At 55.0% G+C, this 27,921-nt stretch overlaps 1 protein-coding gene across 1 annotated transcript; it reads right to left on the bottom strand.

Annotated features, from left to right (window-relative positions):
• On the bottom strand, positions 1 to 27,921 carry AJAP1 (adherens junctions associated protein 1). Its single transcript, XM_058855291.1, has 5 exons — positions 27,840 to 27,921; positions 11,482 to 12,152; positions 4,220 to 4,307; positions 1,239 to 1,481; positions 1 to 73 (listed from the first exon to the last, which is right to left on the bottom strand). Exons 1-5 carry the CDS (start codon positions 27,866 to 27,868, stop codon positions 1 to 3), a joined length of 1,104 nt encoding a protein of 367 aa, XP_058711274.1. The 5' UTR covers positions 27,869 to 27,921.

The raw sequence follows: 27,921 nt of genomic DNA, 5'->3' as shown, positions 1-27,921 counted from the left end.
TCAGCAGGAGATTTCAAACCATTTCTCAGACACAAAGGCCACGGGAATAAGATGCCGGTCAGAAGAAGAGGGTCTGCGGTGAGCAGAAAGAGGGGCTTGTACACGCTGGTACGTAACACACACAGTGCAAGCCGGGGTGGCCTGCTGCACAATCAGCTTTTTTACATCTCTCTAGAGTGATGCTTTGAGTGGGCCTGGGTTCACCAGGCTGCCTGGAAGTGCTCTGAGATAGAGGGTCCCAAAAAGCATCCCTGGACGGTGGAAAAGCCATGATCTCTGCCAGCCAGAACACAGGCACACTCTATCACCTGTCTGGAGTTCATATCAAACCAAGGCTTATGGACACTCAAAAAAATGCTGTGACAATCCCTGCCAGTTCTTCACCTTCTGAGACGTGTAGAAACCCTGGAAAGTGCAGATGAGCAGAACCCTGCACACACTCAAGAGATGCTGACTGAACAGGCATCAATGAAGTTTTTGGCTCCAGGCCTGTCCTTGGGGCAGGCAGACATGGGCTGTGGCTGCCACACATGTTGTGATTCCTTGAGGCTGCCTGAAGCATCAGCTGCTCATTTTTTCCATCAAAACTCTCTACCTGGCTTCCCCTCTACCTTTGGTGGGGGCACACATTTACCATATGGTGAAACCACACCAGCACCAAGTGAAAGAGCTCTGGAGACAGCCTGTGGTGGGGGAAACATCGGTCCCAGCCCCATCGCTCCTGATCCCCTCCCTCTGGGCAGGCAAGGGGCTGGCAGAGCATGGCCATATCCCTTGGCTGCCAGTGATGATCCTTGTTAACGCTCTGCCGTTATTTCACAGCAGCCAAATGGTTCATTTGGCTCTAGCTGCCTGCTCCTCCATTAATCACCCGCTTGTTTGCAGCCCGGCAGCTTTGCCGATGCCACTGAGGAGACAGCACAGGCGCTGGAAAAATGGATCCAGTGGCATTTTATGTGCTGGCAGCAGCAGCAGCAGCAGCTGGGAACTGAACAGCGTGTGGTGCTGAGCTCGCCCAGTCCTGCAGGGCCAGGGGTGGCTGAGGCACCCACCCAGCCTCCCAACCAGGACTGGTGGCCCAGGGGGCCAGTCCCACACTGAAATACGAGTGGGTGAGCACCCAAGAGGAAGGCAGCTCTGCCAAATGCTCCCACAACATCACCCCTGAGCACCAGAGCCCCATCACCACAGCAGGATGGTGCTCCCCACCCACTGGGAAACCACGGTGCCCACCTCACCTGTTTCCATTGAAGGTCGTTTTATAATCCCCGGGCGAGTGCAACGTGTCCTCTGCATAGACGGGCACGGGGGTCCGGACGCACTCGTGGGAGCACTGCAGCGTCTCATTGTAGGCGGTGAAGATGTCGAGGGCGCTGGGCACGCGGGCGGGGGCGAAGTCAGTCAGGTTCTGGCAGCTCTCCTCCTGCTGGTCCAGCTTGCGTTGGTGGCTGTTGCGCCGCGGGCGTCCGCTCTGTGCGCAGCTGGGAGAGGGGGAGAGAGAATCAGACAATCATGGGATGGTCTGGGTTGGAAGGGACCTCAAAAACCCTACAGTTTCATCCCCCTGCCATGGGCACAGACACCTTCCACTAGATCAGGTTATTCCAAGCCCTGTCCAACTTGGCCATGGACACTTCCAGGGATGGGGCAGCCACAGCTTTTCTGGGCAGCCTGTGCCAGGGCCTCACCACCCTCACAGGGAAGAAATTTCCCCTAAGATCTAACCTAAGTCTTCCCTTTATTGAAAGCCACTCCCCTTGTCCCATCCCACTGTCAGTCTGTGTAAAAAGTTGCCCGCTGTGATTTTTATAAGTCTGTGACAGCCTGAAAGGCCAAAGCAGAAAGGATGGGAGGCACAGTGTATCCCTGAAACTTGGCAAGGGAACTCACCTGACTGACCAGTCATTACAGAGTGCTCAATACTAGATTAGCATTCAAAAATTCCAATTCCAATTCAGAATTGGAAAGATCAGCCACAAGCAGTCATTTGTCTCAGTGCTTTTTTTTAAGAATCAAATTAACATTTTAGACACAAGCTTTTTCCCATCAGAGGAATGACTTAATGAGTCACACATTTGTACCTGCAGGAAGCAAAAGCCTTTTCTTAAGTGAAAATATGTAGGTGAGAACAATGAAGTGAAACCCTTTCCATTTGGGAGACACCAACAGATTGGAACTTCTCAGGATAAATGAGCTCAGGACCTGGTGTGACACAGCAGAGGGATGGCTGGCAGGGCAGGCCTGCTCTCCAGGGGCTCCTCCAGCTCCGGAGGCTTCATCAGGATCTCGTGGCTGCACAACACTTCTGGCTCAGTACGTCAGAGATGAGGAGAACCCCAGCTCACAGGAGCCCTCAATCAGCCTGGTCCTATTTCAGGGTCTAGACACTGATTTAATTAAGATGCCTCTTTTTCCAGATGGGATTGACAGCGCCTTGCAGAATGCTGGAGTTTTGGGAGGTGGCAGCTCCGAGGGTGGTGGGAGCTGCGGATGCTGGCACTGTCTGTGCAGGGGCACCCCTGGGGACAGGAGCGTGGGGCTCTCCGGGAGCAGCGCTGGCCGGGCTGGCAGCATCTGCCAGCTGCAGGGCACTGCCAGCTCCGCTGGGTTGATGCAACTGAAAGAGACAGCCCTAAACCAACTGCTGTCTCCCCACGGCACGTGTGCAGGAGGAGCAGTGACAAGAAGGACGCTGGCTTGGCACGCAGCCATCGCTCACCCGTCCTGCTCGAGGGGGACAAACGCCAGCCGAAGGACAGGGACGGCGACTGTGTCCCTGCTGGGGACGGGGCCAGAGCGTGTGATGTGGGTCAGCCCTGCCACGGAGCACCCACATGTGGCCCAGGGTCACCCAATGAACCGAGGCAGTTTGGTTAGAGTTCAGCAAACTCCCAGGTACTGTTTCTTCCCCTGGGACAGACCTGGGTGCTGCCCACATTCCCCTGCCAAGGATTTTCTCTGGTGATTTCTCAATTTCACTTACTGTAACGCATTTCTATTCTACACCGATCACTGGATTTATTTTTTCCCCTTTTTGGCTTCAGCAGCAGTTACTGAGCTGTTCTGCCAAGCTGTGGTCAGCCGGATCAATGACTCGTACCGCTCACTGCTGCGACTGGAGACAAATCCCACAAGTGTTTTATAAACTATTTTCCCTGCTCTTTCACTGAAACAGCGTGGCAACCAGGGAAGTTTACTGAATTAAATCCCACTTGAGATACAGGAGGGAGTGTCACTGGCTGCTCCCCAAAGCAAGTTCAGTTGTGGGGCCAGAATCTCAGCACTTTTGGTCAGCTGCTATGCCACATAATGGCTTTGCCAAGATGAGGATGCCTCCATAGCCCTGCAAAGGGCTTCTCCTCTCATCCCAGTTAGCCAGCAGGCTCCTCATCAACCCGGTGTTGTAACTGCCTCCTGGCTGCAGGAATCAATTTGCTCGCAGAGCTCGGCCAGGCCAGAGGGAAGAGCCACCGGCAGAGCCCCGCGCTGCAGCCGTGTCGCTACGCCAGCAACGCTGACCTCAAAGTAGGCCAGTTTCCCTGGGAAAATAGGTAAAGTGAGGAGCGCCCGGAGCGAAAGCTAACCTATTTTGCCATACGCCCAGCCATGCTGAGAGAATAAACGGGAGCAAATGAAACTGGAGGAGCACAGCAGTGCCCTGGGGGTTGGGGCACACTTCAAACCATGGTGCCTGAGGGGCTTCAAAGGTGCCCTTCCGTCCCTGGGGTCCCAGGGAAGGGCAGGAGATGCAGCTGCTTCTTGCCAAGCCAGGCTGGGCGTTTTAGGAGCAGGATCAAAGCTCCTTAGGGAAAGCGGTGGAGGAGCTGCTGCTGTCACCACGCAGATCCTGGGGACACCCGCTGTGGCCCAACACACGGCTCTGACCTCTCCAGGTGGCACCGTGCTGAGGCACTCAGCCCCCGAATGGCAATGTGCACGTGTCCCACGAGACTTGTCCACCCAATCCCAGCCACGTGCTGGTCCCTAAAGCCACCAGCCAGGGGGTATGAGGTGGGGAAGCTGCAGGGTCACAGCTGGTGCACCAACCTCCTTTGGAGGTTTTGGTGAAAGTCCCCCATTTCCTCCTGCAATGCCTTTCCCAAACTATCCTGGCAGGTGCCACGGGCTTTGGCAGCTCTAGCGGGATGGGCACCTCTGTCCCCACCCTGTCCCCATCCCACACCACTCCCCAAGTCAAGCAGAGCAGGAGGGACCTTACCAATTTTTTAAGACAAGAGTTGTTATCAGCGCAGCTATGACCATGATGAGGGACACTGTAATAGTGATTATCTGATGAACTGCCAGACCTGCAGACAGAAGAAAAGAGACAGTGGGGATGGGAACTGAGGGGACCCCGGCAGAGCCCCCCTCCCCACACAGCCCCCCACCACCCACTCCCAGCCCTTCCCAGCGCAGGGCCACACACAGCCCCTGGCAGTGGTGCCGCAATCCTCTCTCCTGCCTTACACAAAATAATCTGTAAGCCAGGCTCCTCATTTCCTATCCTCTCAAGTATGTTCCTTGTCAGCCCGAATTAGGCACGAAGAACGGAAGAGAAGTGAAGACGTCTCCCCTCTGGGACAGAAAGGGAGACGAGCGCAGCCTTGCACCGGGTGTGGGATTCACCAGGGATAATAATTACGGCACTGACGGCTGCTCGCTTTGCAGGTCGGGTGGGCTCATTTCCCCCTCTTCACCTTCCACGGGGTATCATTTTGGCTCGTGGATCATTCCTAATGAGCAGTTTGGAAACAAAAGCAGCTCGCTGTACACTATGTTTGTGATTTTGTGCTGCCTTACAGTTGCAATTTCATAATGAAATGATTTTTCCTGGCTGCAGCCCAAGGATGTGCTATTTTTCACAAACAGATGTTGCAGCTCCTGATGGATGGTAGTTTTAATAAATAAATAAGTCTAAGAATGACAGGAAAATAAGCAGTTTTATATATATATGTGTCTGTGGCAAGGACGGTGTCAGTGCCAGGGCCACGGCTCAGCTGGAGCTGGGGGTGCCTAGGGGCCACTGAGCAGCACTGGGGCAGCCACTGCTCATGGGGAAGGATTCACTTGTGGCCCCCGTGCTGGCAGGGTGGACAGCAGCCAATTCCAGCCAGAGCCAGAGCTCACTCCTTGGCTGCTGCACCTCTGGGTTTCATCTCCCAGGGGAATTCACAGGGAAAATGCCACATGGGAGGCTCCCCACCTCCCGCTGGCACCCCACCTCCTGAAGGTGAGGCCTGGAGAAAGACTTCCGGCCCCATGCTATGAGCTCCCAGAGGGTGTGACGATGGGAGCATGTCCCGACGGGCGCGAGAAGTGCGGTGGCAGCTCGTGCCCACGCGTGCCAGGTCAGGAGTGACGCCCACCCTGGCAGCAGCCAGCCCGGCCGCATCCTGCATGGCAGTCTTGGAGCAGCTCCCAGTGGGACGCTGCTGAAAAAGATAAAAGGAAAGACTCTAAAAATAAAATCAAACCAGCCCAGTGCCCGATTCCTTTGAAAACAGAAGCGGAGTCGGGGACGAGACCTTCATCAACACTGGGAGCTGAGGCAGTGGCGGCAGGGCCGCGGGAGAACCTAATGATGCAATTAATCCTTGCATTTACGTAATGGGAAAGGCACAGGCAGAACAGATTGCAGGTGGCTGAGCACTGGGAAGGATGGCAGTTCCTTGGAGCAGGACACATGGATTTTAAGAAAGGCTGGATAATTTTAGACTCCATCACACACATAAGTTGCCATATGTACCGGCACAGCAAAGTTCCTTTGCATCATGTATTAATTCTGCACCAGAAGCCAGGGGGATTTCAAGAGGACGGCAGATCTTTGTTTCAATGGTGGTGATGAACACAGGGAAGGGACCCGACAGGTGTCCTGTGATGGTTCCCTGGGAAGCCCTATAGCCATACCTGCTGCAATAAACACTACCAGGTCTTTATTCCTGATTTACAAATACAGCAAATCTTTTCCTCTAGGCCTTCAAAGAATGTAGGGCCGTTAGGAGCAAGATCAAGCAAATATCCAATCTGTGAGGGGTGAGGTTAATGGGTGGGGCACCCCTTGAGAGGGGAATGTCCTGTAAGGGACATAAAGCATCCTGGGGAGTGAGTGGAGATGGAGAGAGATGATGCCAAGGGCAAAGCGGTATTTTAGGCACAGTCCTTGAAGCCCAATTGGATGGAGGAAGGGGATTTGGAAGATAAAACCAATAACTCATAGAGCAAAATCCTCCTCCTCCAGTGTAGGAAGCTGCCTGGCACAGGCATAATTCCCCCTGAGAGCCTGTGCCCCCAGAGAGAGACCGTGGGAGCAGGGATTGCAGTGTCTGGGTTTTGTTTGCTCATCTGCATGGCAAAAGCTCCGATCCCAGTAGGTCACAGAACACGGCAGGCACGTAATCACACGTTATTAACCATGGAAACAGGGAGCTGGAGGGAGGGCAGAGCAGGGAGGGACACCCAGCACCGGCCCCCGCACCTGCGAACGCCTCAGCCCTGTGAGGGCCCGGCGAGGGCTCCCCCTGCCAAGGCTTTTACCAGGCAATTTGACGCAGTGACCATTTAACTGGAGGGTAATTACAGGAGAAGTATTTAATGGAGCCGAAAGTGTGTCCAAGCCTCTGCGCTTCTGCTAGTGCAGCAGAATTCCACGTTGCCGCCTGCCAGGAGGGAAAGCTCTTCAAAGGCGCTCTCTGAACCCTCGGAAATGCTGAAATATCTCTGGGTTTTTCCACTCTCGTGCCATCCGTCTCTGCTCTCACTGGGGCCTCTAATCCCCCCGGTGGGGGGAGAGGGGCCACAGAATCCCAGCAGGCAGCACAACCCAGCTCCCGATTCCCCACATCCCGGGCAAAACCCCAATCTTCTCAGAGCAAGCCAATGCCAGGGCTTTTTTTTTAATCTGTTATTTTAAAGACCATATATTTGCTGCTGAGATGAAAGTGCTGAGGTTTGGCCTTTCTAGCCACCTTTTGAAACGGCTCCCGGACAGCTCTGCATCAATGGAATTAATTCCATGAGAAAATCCATTTGAGACTAATGTCTTGCTACTGCAGGAGCGTGCAATGGCAGAGAACAGGAGATATAAGCTCTTAATTAAAAACAAAGAGAACCTCTATCCCCCAAGGCCTGTATTTCAACAGCTCTGGTTAGGGAGCCTGTATTTTTCATTTTCCCAATAAAAACAGCTACGAGCTGCAACTCTTTGAAGACCCTCGTCAAGGCCTTGAAGCTGCATAAAATTAGAAAAAGGAGAAAACAACTCTATTTCATTTGAAAGGGAGAAAACTGGAGTTACTCTTATGGGCCAGATATGGCTACCCCCAGCCTCTTCCCACACAAATGCTGTGTGGATCTCCCTCTCCTCAGCATTCCATCCTCATCCCTGCCACGTTCTCCCTTCCTCTGTTCTCATGTGCCCTGAGCACCAGGATGTCAATGCCTCCTCCTGAGCATTGTGGAGAAGCTGGGGCAAAGCGGCTGGACTCAAGAGGCTTTACGACTTTCCCAGCCATCAGAAATCACATCTGAGCCCCAAAAGCCTCATCCCCTGATAAAGCTGCTTGCGGACAGAACAATTCAATCAGGAGCGTGGTGTGGCCTCCCTGCTGCCACCACTGGCCTTTCCCAGGGGGGATCAGCCAGATTTGGCCGTAACATGAACCTACTGCTGGTTAATAGCTTGTAAGGAAAATAATTTACAGAAGCCACAAGGGGCTGATACAGGGGAGGAGACATAGAAGAAGCCTTGTTGAAAAGCCTTGTTACAGTACACAGCCAGTTCCTGTGCTGCCCAATCCACCTCACCACAAACCGCCTCAGGTCTGCTCTTCTCAACACTTTCTTGCTGGCAAAGTTGGGGTCAGCAGAGCTGCCTGGTTTTCCACCTGGTAAATCAGTGATGTCTCTGAAACCCAGCCCAGAGGGTGTTAGTCAGCCTGAGGTGAAAAGGTAGCTTTTCAGCAACAAGCCCTTCAAGGTTCCTGGTGACTTCCTGGTATTTTGAGCTGGACTGATGAAAGCAGGAAAACATCCTCCCTCTGCTGTTGCTGCTGCAAAATGCTTTTGCCAAGAAGGAAGATCCTGGAGGCTTATGCTAAAGACACTGGGACTTATCTTCTCAGGTGTTACAGCAAGTATCACTGAGCAATAAATACTTGGAGAGCAGCATAGGAGAGTTTCTGGCTCACTGAGACGCACGTGGGAGGATGTGCTCAGGCACGTTCGCCATCCGCGCATCCCGGGAGTGTCCCGTCTCCCTCGCAGGGAGAGCTCAGCTGGTGGCCACGCTCCTTCCTTGCTTCCACTGTCATCCTCCACGCCCCAGGAGAACTGCAGCTGATGCACAGCCCTACAAGGGATCCTTTGGGCAGCTCCCAGGAAGGGTAACTGGTGGTGGCAGCCCAGGAGACACCAACCAGCTCCTTCACCTCCTCTCCATCCCCCAGCTGCGGCACCTCCCCACGCCTCGGCACGGCGGATCAAAGAGGCAGCTCCATCCTCACTGCCCAGGGTTTTCTTTTAAACACATTTTATCTTTAATTAATTCCTTTGAAGCCTTTTGCATCCACTATCTCCTTGCCTCCAGCACCCCCCTACTGCACCCTCTTTCTGGATGCAGGGTCATCATCAGGGGGAAGCAACGCCTCTGTTATTATTTATTCCCGACATGCTGCTGGCTGACAGTGGGGAGAGAGCAGTGAGTGGCTTGGGGCCACCACCAGCTCAGATCCAGCTGCCAACACCCACATGGCCCCCACCTTCCCTCCAGGAGAACCCCAGCCCTGGCAAAGGGATGTCCCTGAGCATCAGCTCTGCCACAAGCTCACAGAGTGCAGTGCCAAATGCACCGTGACTGGCCATCAAATACCACTAAGAGCAGCAGACAGCACATGGAGTTTTCTGCCTTATAAAGCACTTAAAGGTTTAATTAAAGACGGCTTTATCCTAAAGCTCTTGAAAGGAGCCTCGGACAAACCAGCAAGTGCAATTGCTGCCTTGCTCTGACAGCTCTGATTCATTCCACTCTTCTCTGCTTTGGCTGAGGCAGCGGGACCCAGGGATGCTGTGCCTTGGTGGAGGAGCCCAGCCCACGTGGAGAGTGCCCGGTGAAAGCTCCTCACAGCCCTCCCCACTTACAGCATGCTGGAATTTTAATTATTCCTCCTTCCCTGCTCCAGAGCAAAATGATTATGACAGCCCTGAAGAAGGAAGCACATTTTTGAAAAGCACAAGCATAAACTACGCCTGGGTGAACATCTTGCATGCCCAGCTGATGCCAGCAGCGCTGTGCTGTGCGGCAGGGGTGGCACCAGGACAGGAACACCTGAGCCGCAGGTCACCTGAACCCCTGCGGCAGCACACACCAGGCCAGGGCACGCGCCAGCCTCTGCTCTCATCCCAAGTGTTACCCTGCCATCACTCCTCTGCTGCCTCTCCTACCTGTGAGCCGAGTAATTCCTATTCCAGGGGAATTTTTTAAAGCTTGTTTTTGCTGTCAGCGACTCACGGAGGCATTGTTTCTGGCTTTTTTCTCTCGCTTCTCAGCGAGGAGGAAGGGGGGCGAGAGGAACATCTGACAGAGCAGAGCTGCTCCCATTGCTCATCTCAGTGAGCACTGCTGCCTCTGCTGAAGTGGTTCTTTTTACCACCCCATGTGCACCCCAAGGGCCCCACGGTCACACAGAATCACCAGGGAGCCAGAGGCAAAGCATGGAGGGGTACAAGGACGCAGCACAGGAGGGACATGGGGGCAGCAGCACAACAGCAGCCACCTGCTCCGATGGAATTGAGCACGGGGGACTCTGCGTGGCTCCAGGAGCCCTGGGACAGCTCTGCCAGCTCCCAGAGCGACCCCAGCTCCAGTGGGTGCCACACACAGGTGGTTCCACCCTGACCCTCCAGACATGTGCCAGGGACAGCCGAGGGATCACAGGCAGCAAGAGCAGCACTGTGTGCCTGCTGTGGGCTCCCGTCAAGGCACCTCACCAGAAAGGGACTGGCAATGCTTGCTGAGGCAAATAAACCGTACAGGCAAGTTACCTCATCCTCATTTGTAGCCATATGTTTTTCCCAGCAGAGAACAAACACTTCCAGCCGCTACAGCTTATATAACAGAGCGGAGCAGGGTTGGGAAGCTGCACGGCTTCGCACAGGCGCCACACCAGCAAAACTGGCACGGGCACAGACCCTGCTTTGAGACAGTGTCGGCTGCTCGCTCCCAAAATGCTGTCCCGAGGCACAGCAGGGGCATGGAGCTCCCACTGGGATCATACTGAGAGCTCTCTTGGGTGCTCTTCTTCCCCAGCACTGGAAGGAAAAGCGGATCTGGAGCTCAGGAGCTTTTCAACTGAGGGTGTACGAGCTGGGATCAAACAGGGCCTTTAGACCCGGGAAAGAGTTTATCACATTCACTGCTTGAAGAGAAGTTAATTAGCAAAAACTCCAATCCTGGAGAAAGCCCCTAATGAGAGCTAAAGCCTGCAGATTAAAGCAGTTGGCCCCCTGGGAGCTGCTGGGGCTGCAGCTCCCGTTGTTCCATGGCCATGCAGGACCGCAGTGGTGGCACCGGCGGGTGGGTGGCATCACTGTCAACTCAACTTCGCCTAATCAAGGCAGCCCACACCAGTAAGTCCCAGAGCCCCAACACATGCCAGGAGCCATCCTCCCACAGCTGGTGCAGGCAGAGGGGCTCCTGCAGCTGGCTGATGGCAACAAGTCAACTGGACCTCACCTGCCTGGACTGGATGATGCTACTCAGGCCAGAGGAACTGACCATGGCAGGCCTGGGGAGACCAGGCTGATGCTCTCATCGTGCAGAGAGCAGCAAAAGCCTCAGCCCTTATCGATACTCCTTCACGGATCTATACAGCCAATTCCAGCATTTTGTAAAAGGTGTGTAGGCTGGGAGTCATTTTTCGGCTATAAATAACTCCTGTAAGTCAGGAACAACATCCTGGTTGCATCGTCTCTTTCTGCCAAGAAAGGCAGGCTGGATAAATTAATTGGGATTAAGATTAGGCCGTAAAATTCCTTTTCATTTCGACTAGAAAATCACAGTGGGCTCAAAGCAGTCGATGCACAGTGAGTAAATTCTGTAAACTATCCACCGGTATCCCACGGTTTAATATCAGCAATAACAAATATAATTTGCAATAAATGGGAAGCAGCTTTCCCATCCATGTCCACGCAGCAGCCGGCACTGGGGGAAGGCATCGCTGCGCCGAGCGTGGTGCTCAGCGCGATTACGGGAGATGGGCTGTGGATAGAGGCTGTAATGGGAAAACACAGCAAGTGGCTGGAAAACGCCTCGGATAAAAGCGATAATCAGCACTGCGTTCTTCTCCGAGCGCTTTAATGTCACACTAACTCCTGTCCCAGGCAGCGCTGCCATCCGGACATTCGTGGCGTGGTGAATCCTCTGTTCCAGGACCCGCCAGGCCTCCCGATGTCCCCGCCACCCCCCTGGCCCCCGGCACACCCTACCTGTGCTGTCTCCCAGCCCACGGGGCGGGCGAGCGTCCTTGCCTCCGCTGCTGTGGCCGGCGGCCGGCTCGGCGGTGCTGGTGCGGCCGGGGCTGCTGCGGGGCACGTCCCCGGCGGGTGCGGGAGCCGCGGTGCTGGGAGGCAGGCGGGGCGGCGTGGCAGCCGTGACAGAAGTGGCAGCGGCGGCGGTGGTGGCGGCGGTGGTGGCGGCGGCGGTGGTGGTTGTGGTGGCGAAGGCGCTGGGCAGCGTGCTGCTCTCCAGGGAGTCCTCCTCGCCCGTGGGGCCCCAGACGATGACCTCGGGCAGCGCCGTGGGCCGCCCGTCCCGTGGGGCGAAGCCGCGGCCGCGCAGGTGCCGGCGGCCCCGGCGGGAGCGCGGCCGGCGCAGGGGGCGGCCGGCGGGCAGGGGGGCGGCGGGGGGCGGCCGGCGGGAGCGGGGTCTCTGCAGTGGGGGAGCGGGGGCGCAGGTCCAGGGGGGGCCGGGGCGTTGCAGCTCCTCCCCGCTCCCCGTGCCCCACAGCGAGCCACGGGACAGTCTGTGCCGGAGCGCCGGCCGTGGCGAGAGCCTCCCCGCAGCGCCGGTGGCTGGGGGCTGGCAGCTGGCAAGGTCCATGGCTAGGTGGAACATGGCTATTAAAATCCAAGCATGGCTTCCGAGCGGGCAACCTGACCTGTGGACAGACGGGGACCGTGTTAAGAAGGGCAATGGGGCAACCCCGCTCTCCCTCTCAGTATGGCACACCCTAGGTCTCCCAGCCCAGCCACCCAAAACATCCCCCAGCTCCACGGAGATCATTGTCCTCCCTGGTTCTCCAGCCAGAGTGTCCCAAAACGTCATCGTAGGGCACCCTACACCCCCTCCCCCTGAAAACTACCACCACCAACATGGCAAGCTGAAGATCTCCATTCACAATTGTGACTTTTCAGTTGGTCTGGGAATGATGGGAATCACCTGAGAATGGGTTTTACCCTGGAGGAGCGGCCAGTGTCTGCTTTGTCCAAACTCGGCCCTTCTGGATGAATTTTCCAAAGCAGACCGCACACTGGAGCTCCAGCAGCACAAGCTTTCACTCCAGGGACGCTGAGATGCAAGGGTATCAGAGATCCCATCCCTGGATTCCCAAGCCCACAGGCAGCATGATGAATCCCTCCAAGGACTGGAGCAGACGAGTCGCACGTGTAGCCCATCTCCCACTATGGCAGTCACCCATGCCGCAGCAGGAACATCCTCCCACGGAGCACGGCACGTCCCCTCCCACGGCATGGGGCAGCCAAGCTGAACATGACCCTGCAGCACAGGGAGGGCAGCAGGAGCAGTCACTTCTGCTGCCCTTTCTGACACAGAGCAGCTGGAACACCCCTGAGCTGCTGGCAGCTTCAGCAGTAACAATTTTGCTTTCATGTCACCATCACGTCACACCACGTCACAGCCCTCTCCCTTCCCCAGTGGCACCGCACTGAGGCTCTGCTCCCCTTATGTCTTCTCTACGATGCTGCCCCATGTAAAGTGGCAAGAAAATCTCTGATAGGCAAATTTTTGTTGCCTTTCTTTCTTCACCATGGAAAAAAAAAAAATCCTTAGGCCAAAGCCCAAAAATCTTTACTCCATTTTACTTAGCTTTTACACGAGAAAGACTTTTGTCGAACTCAGCAGGAGTTAATGAGAGCTTTACATGGCTAAACGGGCTAATCCTCTGCAGCGGCGCCGCACAGTCCTTGGGAGCACGACAGAATGTGCATCTGGTTGACAGAAGCATTTGTACACTCCCTCTGTGCGTGAGCAAGCGAAGCTAAAGGAGCTGACCTGGATACTCCCAGGCACAGGCTTTTTCTGCTCAGAGGATCTCTGCTTTTTTTTCCTAATTGGGTATTTTTTCAAAGCGTAACAACATTTATTTTGGGGAGGGAGAAGGCAACGCAAGGAAAGAGCGCAGAAGGAGAAAGGGAAGAGCCAGAAACAGACAACAGAAACCAAAATAGTTCAGGCTGGGGGAGGAAGGATTTCAAGGCTTCAGAAAACCACAAACCACCCAAACTGTCGTGGTGGTGGTGGGTTTTTTTAGAGGCCGACAGAGTGGTGGCAGCACGAAGAGTGTCCCCCACGTGCTGTAGGCAATGCCGTGTTTCCAGTGGTGAGGAGCCACAAGCTCATGCTCCAGCCGGATCATCAATCACTTTGCAATGCTCAGGATCACTCCCGTAGCATGTCAGGCTTGATTTCAGCCTCTGCCCAACTCTCCAACATCACCTGAAACATCTCCTTGCAAGGAAGGAAAGGTGCTGGGCACCTCCTGACATGTCACTCACTCCAGGTGCCACCTCTCACACCATCTGTGCCACCCCCAGACCTCGTCCCCTTCCCAGCTCTCTGTGTTGCTCACACTCAGAACTTTTATGAACAGCTGCTGAACAGAGCAAGGGAAGATGTACCCAGCCCAAACTTGGTGCTTGCTGCTTCCCAGCCACTGCCTGGAAACTTCTGAAAGACAAAATGCCTGTCCTTGATGCTTGGGATTGGCAGCCCACAGGAAAAACAGATATTTCCCCTGCTTCCATCTCCTCCTGTCTCCTTGTGGCACTTCAGGCTGCAGCGATGGCAGCATGAACTTGCAGGGGCTTGCTCCTGCAGAACCTGCCTGGCATGGCTGCATCGTTCATAGCAGCATCAGAAGGATGTGTGGGCAGAGGCAACATCCAGCCCTTGTCTTCCCCTGGGTCATGCTGGAAACTTGTGTCCCAGCATGGCCAGGCAGCACCAGTGACACCCAGCACCAGAGCGTCTCTCACTCCTGCCACCGCTCCCCAGGCCAGGGGCTCTGGGATGGGGGTGGGACACAGTAAGGGACACCCAGATGGGGCAGATCCCACTCTGTCCTCAGGACAGCTTGGGACACCCTCCCACCGACGTCCCGTCAAGTGATGCCACCCAAGGGGCTGTCACCCCAGGAGTGTCCTCCTGGCCACCACGCTAGCTGGCACGTCCCCAGGAGATGGCTTCAGGGACAGAAGCAGCGAGTCTGGTTACCTCGGAGGAATTTTGCGTGGCATGCGATCTTCTGAGGGCTTTGCAACAACAGATAAGAGCAAGTGTCCTTCAGAATAAATAGCAGCGTGTAGGAGTTGCCGTTGTCCTGGCAACGCAGCGTGATGTGCCTGGCGCGGCGGCGGGGATGGATGCGGCAGCGCGTGGCGCGGCCAGAGGCAGGACCACCCAGCCCTCCCCTGCCACCCCCGCCCCACACCAGCACCCTGACAAGGCTGGCAGCGCCAGCGACACGTCCCGAAGGACACCCAGAGAACGGAGATACATCCCGCCCGCATCTCCTGCCGCCTCGTCCTTGCCCCAGAAAACCTGGGCTGTCCCAGGAGAGCCCGCCGCAGCTGGCACAGCACGGCCCGGCCTGGCACAGCGCCCCGGGAGTCCCTGTGCCTCACAGGCAGGACAGCACCGCGCCTCTCCGGAGCACAAAGTCACCGCTGCTCGGAGGCCCGGAGGACGCTCCTGCTTTGCCGAGACATCAAACAGCTCAAACACCTCTCCAACGGCACGAGCTGCTCCTCAGGGACAGCAGGGCGAGGCGGAGGGCTCTGGCATAGGGGAAGGAACACATCATCCAGACCCACACATTGCATCCATCTGCCTCAGTTTGGGAGCACGGAGCCAGCCCTGGCTGGAGGTACACATCGGCCAGAGGGATGCATCAGGCAGAGCTGTGGTTACACTCCTCACTCGAGAATCAGGGCTTTGGTTCTTCCTCACCCCCCTACAAGCACACACAACCTATTTTGCAAGGAAATTTGAGGAGCGTGGGCAATTTTCACATTACTTCTTTTCCCATCTTGGAGGTGAATGGGAATGTTATCCCAAAATACTGTTCAAACTCCAGGAAAAACTCAATAAAACTCTGAAAGTGGGTTAGATAAAGAAACGCAGAGTGGATGTATTTGAGAAAATGAAATCCCGTCCTTGATCTCCTCATCCGAGGCCTTGGCTCCCACCAGCCACAAATCCGCTCCCTCGGCTGCATGGATGGTGAGGCGGCTGCGCTTGCACACAGGAAATGGAACTCCTATAAATATTTACCTGAAAGAAGCATGAGAGCAGATTTCAAGGAAACTGCTGGGCTAATGACATGGATCAGGCACTCCAGAACTATTTCCTGAGCCCATCCAAGCCCATCCTGGTTCCAAAGGTGATGGAACAGTGGGTGCTGCACTGGAGCCACCACAGCCTCCCTGCTCAACACACCTTTCAGGGTCCTCCCCTGTATGAAACCCCTTCCTGAATTTTTCCAGGTGCAGCCCTGTGCTTTGAAGAGGAGGACAGTTGGCACTTGAGGGAGAGATTAATTTCAAGGATGCTGAAGGAGCTCACCGTGGTCCTCGGCAGTGGGGAAACTTGGCTGCTCCCCCCAAACTCCACGTGCAGGGAGGGAAAGCAGGGGCATCCAGCATGGAGGGGACAGAACGACGCCTGCCCCAGTCCTGGGAACCCTGAGGGGTGGCAGCACCTCAGGCAACCCTGACACTGCCAACAGGACATGGATTAATCCAGTGCACCTGCTGTGCTCCCAGAACCACCCCCCCCCCCCCCCCCCCCCCCCGGCTCTGGTAATGTGTCTGAAAATTAACTGGGATCACAGCTCTGACAAACATCAAAACACCACCCGTCAGCACTAACCCACTTCCCCAAAGCCTCAAAGGCTCACTCAAGTGCAGTCCCTTTCATAAGGTCCTTTTTTGCTCTCCAGCATCAGCCCCTTTCTCCTGTGCCTGTGGAGACACTTCACAGGAGCATTAACTGTAGAATAGGCTGATTTTTAATGCAGAATTATACAAATGGAGCCATTCTTCCATTCTGTGCCCCCTGTTAGGTAATCTATTGGTATTGCACAGGGAATCAAGGTTATGTCCTTGTTGGGGTGATTTACGAACCCTGAGCATTCCATATCTCCGAACACCAAGTGAAGCAGAGACAGAAACATTCCTGTGAACGCCTGGAGCAGGAGCCGTGGTCAGACAGTTGGGGTGATGTTTCCTTGACCCAGGCAAGACAAAGCAGGAAAGCAGGCACCATGCTCTAGGAAAAGCATCCTTGGCAGCGGGTCTGTGTGTCCTACAAAGGCATTCGGAGCGGGGCAGGTTATGAGAGTACATGCAGGAACTCACTGGCTCCATACGAAATAGAACGAGGCCGCTGCATCCCAGTGGGTGACTTTCACACTGGAGCAGGAAGAAGAGGGGAAAACTTCAGTGGCAGATACTTGGCCCGCAATTGTGTGTCCTCGCTGAGGTGGGGACTGCAGCCGCCGCCGCAGCCGCTCTCCTCTCCATCCCGCTGTCCTGTGTGATGATCCCTGCAGTGCAGTGACTGTCCTTTGTTGTCACACTACCAACCATCACCATGGAAATGGAGCACTGCCGTTCTGCACTCTGGGCTGGACCAGGACTCTCCCCAGGGCTGGGCTGGGAGGAGATGAGTGTCCTCACCATCCCATGTGAGGACAGAATGGATGAGTGCCAAAAGGCACGTGGCGAGTTTTGACATAGGATCAGCAGGTGACCTTGGGGACCACTCCCACATGGTGTCCACTATGGGCTACCCCACACCCCAGGCATCAGCAGCACCATGGAGACCTCTCTCCTGAGCCATGTTCTGCCATGGGATGAGTTTTTCTGATCCCAGACCCAATGGGAATTGGAAACATACAACCCACTGCTCCATTCTGTAGCCCCAGCTTTTTTCCAGATAATTATAAATTTGTGAAAATATGGCTGCCAAGCTCTTTAAAGCCAGGACTGGGACTGAAGGCACAAAGGCTGACACACAGTAGCACCTAAGTAAATTAAATGTGCCACATCACTACCTATCTATATTACAGTCCTGAGCTTCAGGATTACCTGCTAATAAAAGTGATATTTAAAACAAGTCCTAAGTTCCTCCGCTGCCCCCTTCTCCCCACAAGTAATTAAACTGATGCCGCTTCCTGCAGCGGAGGGGATGGGATTTATCATGGAGGGAAATCAGCAGAGGGTGAAATAGGTTGAATCCTCCCCGCCACGCTGCTGCGGCCAGGCAGACAGCAAACATCCACTTCCCTGGGAAAACGGGGCAGAAAAGGGTTGGGTGGGGCTGGGAAGCCACGGGTCCCCCCAGGATGGAAATGTCAAGATGGAGGCAGCTGGATCCATCCCTGGCTGTGCTTGGGGAGTCGTGAGAGGGGGGGCAGGAGGGTGGCCATGGCAGGGGGGAGCCACTCACTCTTCTGCCTCTGCCTTGAGCTCACCCAGCTGCAAATAAACAATTTTACCATTTGAATAGCCGCGAGTGCGGAAGGCATAATTAATACCCAGCGGTACCATCAGCCAATGTGCTGATGCGGGAGGTGCAGCCCCTGCCAACGCCGTCAGCGCACAGCTTTGGCTCCGCAGCATGCAGCCCCGGCTGCTCTCGCCTCCAGGCCCGTCCTTCGCCAGAGGCAGAGGAAGGGCAAAGCCCCAGCGCAGGCACCTGGACCCCACCAGCGCAGGACCTCTCCGATGTACCCCGCACCCACACCACAGAAAGAGTCGGGACCTGTCAGGGCAGTGTGGGGAAGAGTAGAAAGGAGTGGGCAGAGAGCAGGCACATGTGGCATCACTGCCGAGGCAAGAGCTGTGCCTAGTTGCTGCCAAAGTTGAGCCAACCTTTAACTCTGAGTTTCAAGTTTGGTTATCTCATATTTTAAAATACACTGACAGGACAAAAGGCCCAGTGCCTCCAGCCAGCCTGAGGATGAGTGTGAGAGCTAACACAGTGAGCTGGCCAACACTGTCCATTACGGTCAGCCCGACTTAGCTTGCTCTAGAGAGAGCAAGGACATCTGCTTGAGAGAGTTCTCCCTGGTCTTCAGGGATTATTTCAAACAGGATTTGAAAATCCTAAAGAGTGGGAAGCCCAAAAGTTTGCATGCATCTTCAGACAAAAACATGTCTCTTGTAAATTTCTGTGCAATACCAGTGCCTGGTAGTTTACCTGCCACCACTTGGGCAGCAGGAGCTCTGAGCCCAGTCTGGCACCCCTGGGAAGACTCAGAGTGCTGCAGGTTCATCTGCATGGCATGGTGTGACATGTCCCAGCCAAGCCAGGGAATGAAACTGCCTTGAGTGCTCCCCAAGGGGGTCAACACAGAGCATCCCTCCCAGCAAACACAGTGTGGGTACCACTGGAGCATCCCTCCCAGCAAACACAGTGTGGGTACCACTGGAGCATCCCCCTCAGCGGGCACAGCACGGCTGTCGCTTCCCCCACCGCCGCCCGGCCGCCCCAGCCAGCAAACACTGCGTGCATTTAGTGTGGCAGGGCTGGACAGTGGGGTGTTTCATCAACCCAGCAGCGATAACACTCGGCTTTTGTCCCTCCCGGATAAAGGAGGTTTGTGAGCACTGGCTTTCCAGCCCAAACTGGCACCTGTCGCCAACTTACCCCATTCGTCCCCCCCTTGAGTTCCGCACCAGCGCTGGGACCAAGCAGCAGCAAGAGCTCCAGCTCAGGCACAACTTGCTGGGAAGTTTCAGATTTCCAGATCCACCAAAATCTTGTAGAAGAGCCACAGTCTCAAGCTCTGCTCTTGCTGATATTAAAAACAATCCATAAACCTAAGGAAATCAAGGCTTTCCCTCCTTATTTTAGCTTCTACCTAAACCTCCTCATGTATTCCATCTCCTCATGCACACCACAGAATTGCTGCCCAGGCTTTATATCCTGACAGTGACCAAGGATATGGCACACAAGACGGTTCTGCCTTCTCCCATCCCCATCACAGCAGTGGAAAACACTGTCCCATGTACCAAAATCAGTCTGCTGAGGGAACAGGGCTGTGACGTGTTAAAACCAGAGCTCAGAGATCATCCCTGGTGTTAATGCTGCCCACAATAAATAAGGCCACTGGCTGAGCTGAGTGGCTCCCTGCTGTGGACACAGGCACAGGCAGGACAGTGCACTTCCCCACAGCCACCATCCGAGGAATTCCTGCTTTTCCTGCTTTGCTCATGAATTTTCTTCCATTGCCACACATCTACCCCCTGTACAACCAACTGCAGGATGATCAGGCCTCCCCCTTGGATAAAAGGCCTGCAGTGGCATGTCCAAGCAGGATGCAATGCCCAGCACTGTTGGATGGGATGGGATGGAAGGGGATGGCATCCCCAGCAGGATGGCAATAGTCCTGCCAGATCTCAGACCAGAGCCGGAGCCTTATGAAGGGTTTTGTTCCTCTGAATGCATATCCACAAAGTGATTCTAAGTGATTGCAACTTAGTCAAGTCAGCCCTGGGCACTGAAGGACCTACAGAGAGGAGAACTGTGCCACAAAGCTACAGCTTATGCTGCCCTTTAACCCCACTGCTTTCCAGATAAATAACCCAGCACTGATCGTATTTTCTAAATTAATGTGCTCAAGGGTGTCATTACAATGAATGCAGGAAATGCTTTGATCTAAAAAAATAAGTTGGCTCAGTACATCTAAAGTAGCAGCTTAACAAGCTTTAAAACAAAACAATTAAAAGAGGTCTGTGGTGTCTTTGTAACACAATGTGTATTTGCAGGAGCTGCGCATCAGAGCCCACTGTGGTATCCGCATCAACGGGAAACACCTCCAACCATGGAACACACCCAGGGAGAAAATACCTCACAATGGGATTTTAAATTATGACCTCCCAAAGTGCTCCGCTTTCCCAGGAGCAAAGACAAGCATTGGATGCATCTGGATGACCAGCACAGGGCCCAGCCAACCCGTCCCCTTGGCAAAGGCTGGATGTCCACACAGGGAAGTCCAACTAACTCAGGTCTTCACTCCAGCACCACAGTCTCCGGATGGAGCTGCTCTCAATTCAGCCTGCAGTGACAGATCCAAATGTGTCTCTCTCCTGGGAAGTCCCCAGCAGCCCAGAGATGCACAGCCTGCCCAGAAACCTCAGCAGCCATCCTCAGGAATGAACACAGGGAACACGTCAATAATTTCAAAAGCTCCATAAACTCTAACAGAAATGGAGAAGATGAGAGGAATGAAGACTCTGAAAGCAGAAAGAGGAACAGATGGCTTTTATGGAGCAAAAAATACAATAGGAAAAAATGGAGCACCAGAGCTCTCTTTGAAGGTGTGAAACGTCAGTAGGGAAGCCTGGAGAAAGCCAAGGCGCAGGAGCTGGGAGCTCAGTGCAGGGCACTGCATTGCCCAGCCGAGGCTCTGGCTGGTGGTCCTGGGGAACCCCCAGCCCCCCTGGCTCCTGAGACAGCACCGGCTCTGCCCAGCCCCACCACAGGGACATCCTGCTGCCAGAGAAGGGTCAGCGTGACACTCAGCATGGAGAAAGAACAGCCCAAAAAGATGATGAAAAAGCCAAGCTAAAATAGAAAGCAAAGGCAGCGGGAATGAACTCTGGGGCAAAGACTCTTGATCCTGTCACAGAGTTTTAAATCCCTTTTAGCACCAAGCAATTTCTTTGCCATGGAGAAGAGCCTTTCTCCCTGGCATGGCCATCTCACTGTGCATACAGCAACCAGGCAGCTCACAGGCTCTCCCACTACAGCCATGGCAAAATCCTTGCGGACTGAAGTGACAGTGAGGATTTGCTTCCAGGACCTCAAAAACACTGTGCCATTGGGGGCACAGCAGCCCCTTGGAGCCCAACAGCCAGTGTGTCAGGGATCACTGTGCTCTGCATCTCATTTGAAAAAAAACAGTAATCCCCTTTTCAGGAGAGATTAAACTTTTGCAGCATTATCTCCAATGGGTTTGCAGCAGGGGTTGAGCTGCATCCCTCAGTATCTCAACTTCCTTCAAAGGCACCTGTGCCAGCAGCCTTACTTCCATCCTTGTCCCATCAAAATTAGCAAAATTGATTTTGCCAGAGGATATGTCAGTTTGACAGGAACCCAGAGAATGCCATGTCAGATGATGCTAAAGTAGAGCTTCTTACAAAGACAAAAAACAAGATGAATAACTCATCCTTATCCTTTCCATGAAAAACTTTGTAAGAAAACCCATGAATGACAGATACTTGTAGAAAAAAGCTTGATTCATTTTGGAAGTTCTTCCTAAAATAACACTTGCAGGCATCCGGAGTGGTCACACTTTCCCTACATAAACACCCCACTGCTGAGGACTCAGCCAAGCTTTGGCTCTGGCCGGGAAGAGGCAGAGCCAACCACGCTCCCGGAGGGATGTGCAGCTTCATCTCCTGGCATTCATCACCCACGTTCCAGTGGGTCCTTAAGTGGATGGCCTCGTCCATGTCAATTAACTGATGCTTCATTACTCAAGTCCTGCAAAGAGAGCAGAGATGCTATCGCAGGCAACGGGGCAGGGCTGGGGTCACACACGGGACTTGGGCAATTACGGAACATGTCCCTGAGGAAGCCGTGTGTGCTTGTGCTTGCTAGGCAGGCAATTCCCAAGGGGGACAACCAGGGCTGCCCCTGACTTTGTCACATCTTCAACCTGAATGGCGTGCAGTCAAGTGGCAACATCAATTAGCGGCGTTTGCTCTTACCGGCACCTTGAACGCTGCTGCTGAGCAGCGAGTCCCCAGCCTTCCCACGCTGAGCACAGCAGCTCTACACAGCTCCTCAGCTGGCATAATGCAGCCACATTCCCCATCTATAGGGCTATAAAACATAGCTGGAGTTTCTCCTGACCGTCCCAGGATGCTGCAGACAAGGCACAGCCAACACCCTCATGGACAGGAGCCATCAATTCTCACCAAGCTGTAGCTGAAAGCCACAAATCCGCTCTCCTGTGTGGCACAGCCCAGTTCCTCACGCGGCGTGTGCTGTGCTTGCCGGTGTCCTGCGGCACACGGTCACCCCTGTGCCAGCACGTCCCCATCTCCACGCTTCTCTTGTGCTAGGGCACGTGCCCTCGGGTGAGCTCCAGTTTTTCCACCTCAAGCATCCAGACTTGCCTCCTGAAGGAAGCGCCTTGCCGCTCCCAGGCTACGTGTTGTTTTTGAAGCAGCTTCTGCTCAGCCTTTATTTGGAAGTCAGTGGAGCTGGCAGTGCTGGCATCGCAGCCAGGCCAGCAAAGCTTCACCGCTCCCGCCTCACCACAGCTAAGCCTCATCCTGTGGATGCTTCAGCCAGGGTCTGGAGCAGCTCTGCAGCCAAGGCGCTGCTTCTCCTCCCTGCCAGCTTCTGCAGCAGGAGCTGAAGAGTCCTTTCCATACCCACAGAGATGCTGTGCCAGGGAACAGCTTCTGCTCCCAATGGCTCTGGCTCGTGGGGACACAGCAGCCATTGGCAGCGGGGACACAGTGCCCCTGGGATGCTCCAGCACTGCCAGGAAAGCGGAGCTGCCGAGAAAGACCTTCAGAGCAAACTTCAACAAAAATCATCGCATGTCAAAGCGCATCTCCTGCCTACGCATCATTTCCAAGTCACAAGGAGACATTTTGCAGATCGGAGTTGGAAATGAGCACTTTGTGAATGACTGGCTTTATTTATTTTTATAAGTCCTCAGGCGAGTCCAATTGGGTGCTCTGGCCTCCTGCCCCAGGCACCCAGTGCCTGCTGACCCCACCCCTGCTCATCTCCATGGAGTTGCTCATCCACCTCCAGCCAAGCTGGGCTGTTCGTCCTTTTCTCAGTGTTGCTTGGATCTATAAATGCCAAATCTCTCAGCACTGATGGGAGGACACTCCCACACAGCTGCACTTGGGCAGGTCTCCACCCTGCTCCCAGAGCATCACACCCAGCATCCCTGGCCCCACATGAGCACCGCACTACACAACACTCAGCCCTGCCACCACACCACAGGCAATGTGGGTGCTTTGCCTCCAGCTTGGGCAGAGTTAAAGGGGCACTGGGAGGTGATGGAGCCAAAATGCCCATCGGTCCACACTATGTCCCCAGTGAAGAAGCTCAGCACTGCACTGAACGGAGGCTTTAGTGCAGCTTCGCCTTGCAGAGCTGCTGAGGCCAGAGAAAGCAACTGATAAACCCAGAAAGCAGAAGAGATTCAGCAGAAGACAAAACCTCATTTCACAAGGAATCCTCATAAAACCAAATTAATGTTGAAGGATGAAGGCAGGTAAACCTCCCACGGTTAAGTTCAGGCCACTGAGACTCAGTTTAAATCTCTCAGCAGTTCTGATTTAATCAATGCATTTCCAAGTGAAATTAGATGAAGTACATCTCCATCACAGGAAATTATATAAGCTATCAAAGTCTGTAGGTGCAAGTCCCAGTAAGAAGAGCCACAGGAAATATTCATATCAACTCAAATTCCATTTTTAAGGAGTCACTTCAGGTCCAAAGTTTAATGTTCTTTTTAGTGGGAAAAAAAAACCAAACCAACCCACTCTGATGAAAACGGTGAGCCAAGGCAAGGAGGGGCCAAGCAAGCAGGTTCAGAACAGTCCCGCATAACCCATAGTGGCTGCTGGGATGCTGGCCTTGGCCAGGAACCCCCTCCCAGCAGCACCACCTAACGTGGGAGGAAAGGAAGATGGAAGGGAGGAAGGATGGAAGGAAGAACAGAAGTAAACCCCCTTTGTTTTAAAGGAGGGGGTGAAAGCACCGACAATGTCACACCATCCAGTGATCTCACCCAACACACTCAGCCTCCAGGAATCATCTTGCTAGAAGAGTGCTGCTGTCAAACCCAAACTCGGTTGGGCTTGAACTTCTGTTGCCCACTTGGACACCACCAGCCCTCAAGGAGAGCAACAGGTGCCACAGCCCAGAGCACCAGAGCACAGGAGCTCCTGCTCCTGCTGCTCAGCACAATGGGGTTCCTGTAATCCTGGTAGTCTTTCCTCCCAGTCCTTCTCCCGTTAGCTATATTCAAAGGCTTAGGCATAGATACATTTTCAAAACAAACCTCAGATCTGCTGGAAGTCCCGTGGCTTATTCACACCCTATGGAGCTGTCCTTGGGAGCTGCCTGCAGCACCCACCACTGTCCTGTATCCATACATACCTACAGACAATGAGGTAAATAAGGCATACTGGGAGAGCCTGAGATCAGATTGGGTGAGGGAAGTGGGAACAAGGTTGGAGAGCTGTTCTCTGCCTGGCTGCCCCTCCCTGTTACAGGCTGAACTCCGAAGGAACATTAGCAACTCCTTCTTTCCAGCAGATGACCATTACGTATGGCAGAGACAAGCTGTGGTGCTCTGGCCCCAGGGGCAGCTCACCCGTCCTGTGTCCCATCTGTGGAGGGCTGGCACAGAGCTACCACATAGGGCAGCCCCCAAGCATCCTGGCCAAGTGGCAGCACCACAACGACTCCCACTTGCCACCCCTCTGGACACACCACAATGACAAGGTGGTGTCTCTGGTGTTATTACAACAGTTATTCATGCTCTGGGATGCGGCTGCTGAAGCCCTGCGCCGCTCCCCTCGCCTCATCTGGGAAATTGCTGCCAGCATGGAGGTACGAACCGCTGCATAAAAGTGGGGTTTATTCAAGCATTATTGTGGCTGTTAAGTATCAAAGCCAGTGACACCAGATGAATTTCTGTGGCAATCAATCCACCCGAGAGCAGCCAGCTCAGCCCCTGTGTGGATGCAGGATGAGTAAGGACTCCTCAGTGGAGGCCATTAACTCCCACTGCTTACTGCTCTCATTACTTCCCAGACTGCAAGGCTTGCATCTTTGACGAGCGGCTGAATCTACATTTGACAGTGTGAACCTGATGAGTGAAATTCATGGAAAATGTTTGCTTTGGCAGTAACTACAGGGCCCATAAAGTTTCCACGGAGCCAATGTGCAGGGATGTATGCTTTTAATGAGTTGTTTTATACAATCGCCGAGAAATTGCAAACGGTGGTTTTACTCCTACTGCAAATCACTCCGGAGCTCAATGCTGTAAAAACTGTGGCATATTGTTTAAAACATTATATTCATAGCTATGGAGGGGAAGTCCTCGGCTGCGCTGGAAGCCTGGCACGCTGCAGAGAGCTGCCGTGCCCTCGCAGGCGGGCGCAGGCACTGACGCAGGCATGTGCACGCACACGAATGTCTGTGCACACTCAGAGAGTGACAGAGCCACTGCCACCTCCCCAAAGAACAGATTTTGCCCCGCAGCACCCACACCTGCCAAGAGCAGAGCGAGGCTGGAGCATCCCTGGGACTTCACAGGGGCTTTCAGGGCAGCGCTGCTCGCTGAGCCCCGCTCCGAACCGGGGAGCGGCAGCTCCCCTTCACAGGAAGCGAATAATTCCGAGCAGTGCATTGCACAGGTCCTGCCCTCTCCGGCAGAGGAGCGCAACTCACTGCGAGGTCAGGCACTGCCACCGCCCCGGGCAAAAGGGATCCGACTTGAAAGGAGCAGCACGGTAGCATCTCCCCGCCGCAGGCAGCCGCTCCAGGCAGAGGCTGCGCGGGGTGAAACGGGCGCTGCAAAGCTCCAGTGCTTCTCCTGGAGCTATTTTTCTAGTAGTCTTCGAGAAAATGAGGAGAAATGACATGGGAAATGTCAGAAATAAAGCCAGAAGCAATTAGAGTAAGAGAGAAGGGAGAGCAGCAGGCAAGGTTAGCAGTAAAGTTATCTCTTATTAAAAATAAAACACGGAGGGACTGGCAGCTGATGAGGTGGCAGAAAGGACAGCCTGGTGCTGGGGATCCAGGATGCACAGCACAGAAATTCACAAGGCGAATGAATCGAGGAGGGAAGCAAGCAGAGGGCTCCTGTTTCCATTGCTAAACTCTCCTCAAAAATAACAAAGCAGAGGGCGTCCTCTGTTCCCAGCATTACAGCCTTCTGCCGCGCCAGCCTTGGGAAACGGCCCTCCAGTTCCACTGGGCTTTTCACCTGACACGAAATAAATCCAAACGCGTGGCACCCTGAGAAAACCCTCAGGTGCTTTCACCGGGAGGAATTCCTAAGGTCACTACATCACCACAGACTCTGTCCTTCCCACACGCAGCAGCGCATCCTCGGCTGAAGGATGGACAGACATCTCCAGCAGCAGCGTGAAGGTGCTCGTGTGCCCGGGCTGTCGGGGTGCAGCACTCAGAGGCACGGGACAAGGACGGGGGGCATTGGAAGCCGGCTCGCCACGTGCCTCTGGAATCTGCGGCGCGGCGCGGGAGTGTAACAGAGAGGCCAAGGGCCTCCCCCAGCTGCTCAGCACAGACAAAACCTCAGTTCAGGTTTCACCCTTCAGGACTCCATCCACAGCCCGGGCAGAGGGACAAAGCCTGCAGCGATTCCCACGGGGGGCGGACAAAGGCTCCTCGCATCACCACTCGCTGTCCGTGGTTTCGGGGGGCCGTGCCCGCCTCCCTCCGTGCCCCCAAGCTGCAGCCATGTTCTGCCAGAGCGCAGGACGCGGGGGGCGGCGCGGGTTGATGGGCTCCCCGAGGTGCTGCGTGGGGTAGGGCTGGCGGTGGGGGCTGCACCCACCCATCCGCTCACCCCGCAGCTCCCCTGCCCACCCAGTCCTGCTCCCCGGGGAGCAGCCACAGGGCCCGCTGCGAGCTGCGGGAGTGGGGTGGCCGCTCGGGACTCCTCGCCTTGGGACCCCTCTCCCCAGCAGCAGGTGATGCGCCGGAACCACCGTCCCGCTCGGTTGGAGGGACGTTTAGGTCTGACCCCTGCCCAACACCACCGCTCAAACCCAGGACTTTCCAAATACAAAACCGGGTCGGGGAGAACGAAACAGATCGTGGATTTCACTTCTCCTTAGGGTCTCACTTGTTTTACCCACTGCTGCTTTCACTCGATTCCACTGAGATGGGCTCAAACCACTGAAACCCAGGTAACACTCTGCTCCGGGGCTGCACACAGGCAGGGGCCGGGGCCAGGGCTCTCCAGCCACAGCACCATGGAAATAACAAGATTTCGGCTCAGATGACTTCGCAGCGGTAATGAAAATGTGTTACGTAACACTTTGCCTCCGTCTCCTCTGCTTTGCAATTCTCGATTAATCTCCCAAACACATCCATCCATCTATCCGTCCATCCATTCATCCATCCGTCTATCCATCCATCTGCCCGCGTCCCTGACGCCCCCCCAGCCCCTTCCCCCGAGCGGCCCCCGCCGGGGCGTCCAGGGGGGAGCGAGCAGCCGGCGAGGGGACCCTGACCGCGGATCCATCTCCTGGGCAGGGCGGGCGAGCGGGGCGGAGGGAACCGGGTGGGGGGAGCCCGGCACCGCGCGGAGCGCGGACCGGCCGCCTCCCCGGGCGCCGGCAGCCGGCGGCTGCACCGCGCGCTCCCCGCTCCGCTCCCCATCCCGCACCCCGCTCCGCTCCTCAGCCCTCTCCCCACTCCCCGCTCCAAGTTCATGGTTTAACTCCGCCGGTCCCCGAGCGCGCCCGGCGGCGGGATGCCCCAAGCGCTGCCCCGCGGGGCCATCGCTCCCCGGTCCTACCTGCTTCCCGGGAGCCGTCGCATCCACATCGTCACGTCTCGGCCCGGCCCGGCCCGGCGGGGCTCAGCGCCTCAGCGCTCCA

This window comes from Poecile atricapillus, chromosome 22, assembly GCF_030490865.1.
Source record: "Poecile atricapillus isolate bPoeAtr1 chromosome 22, bPoeAtr1.hap1, whole genome shotgun sequence".
In the NCBI taxonomy this organism is placed as follows: Eukaryota; Metazoa; Chordata; class Aves; order Passeriformes; family Paridae; genus Poecile; species Poecile atricapillus.
Note: the sequence above shows the minus strand (reverse complement) of the source record. Positions and strands in the feature narration are given on the sequence as shown.

Excerpts from the sequence above, each read along its gene's own strand:
- AJAP1 (XM_058855291.1), bottom strand. The coding sequence starts at position 27,868 with ATGTGGATGCGACGGCTCCCGGGAAGCAG. Across the intron at positions 12,153-27,839 it reads CGACGGCTCCCGGGAAGCAG|GTCAGGTTGCCCGCTCGGAA; the intron begins GTAGGACCGGGG and ends GTCTGTCCACAG. Across the intron at positions 74-1,238 it reads ACGACCTTCAATGGAAACAG|ACCCTCTTCTTCTGACCGGC; the intron begins GTGAGGTGGGCA and ends TGCTCACCGCAG.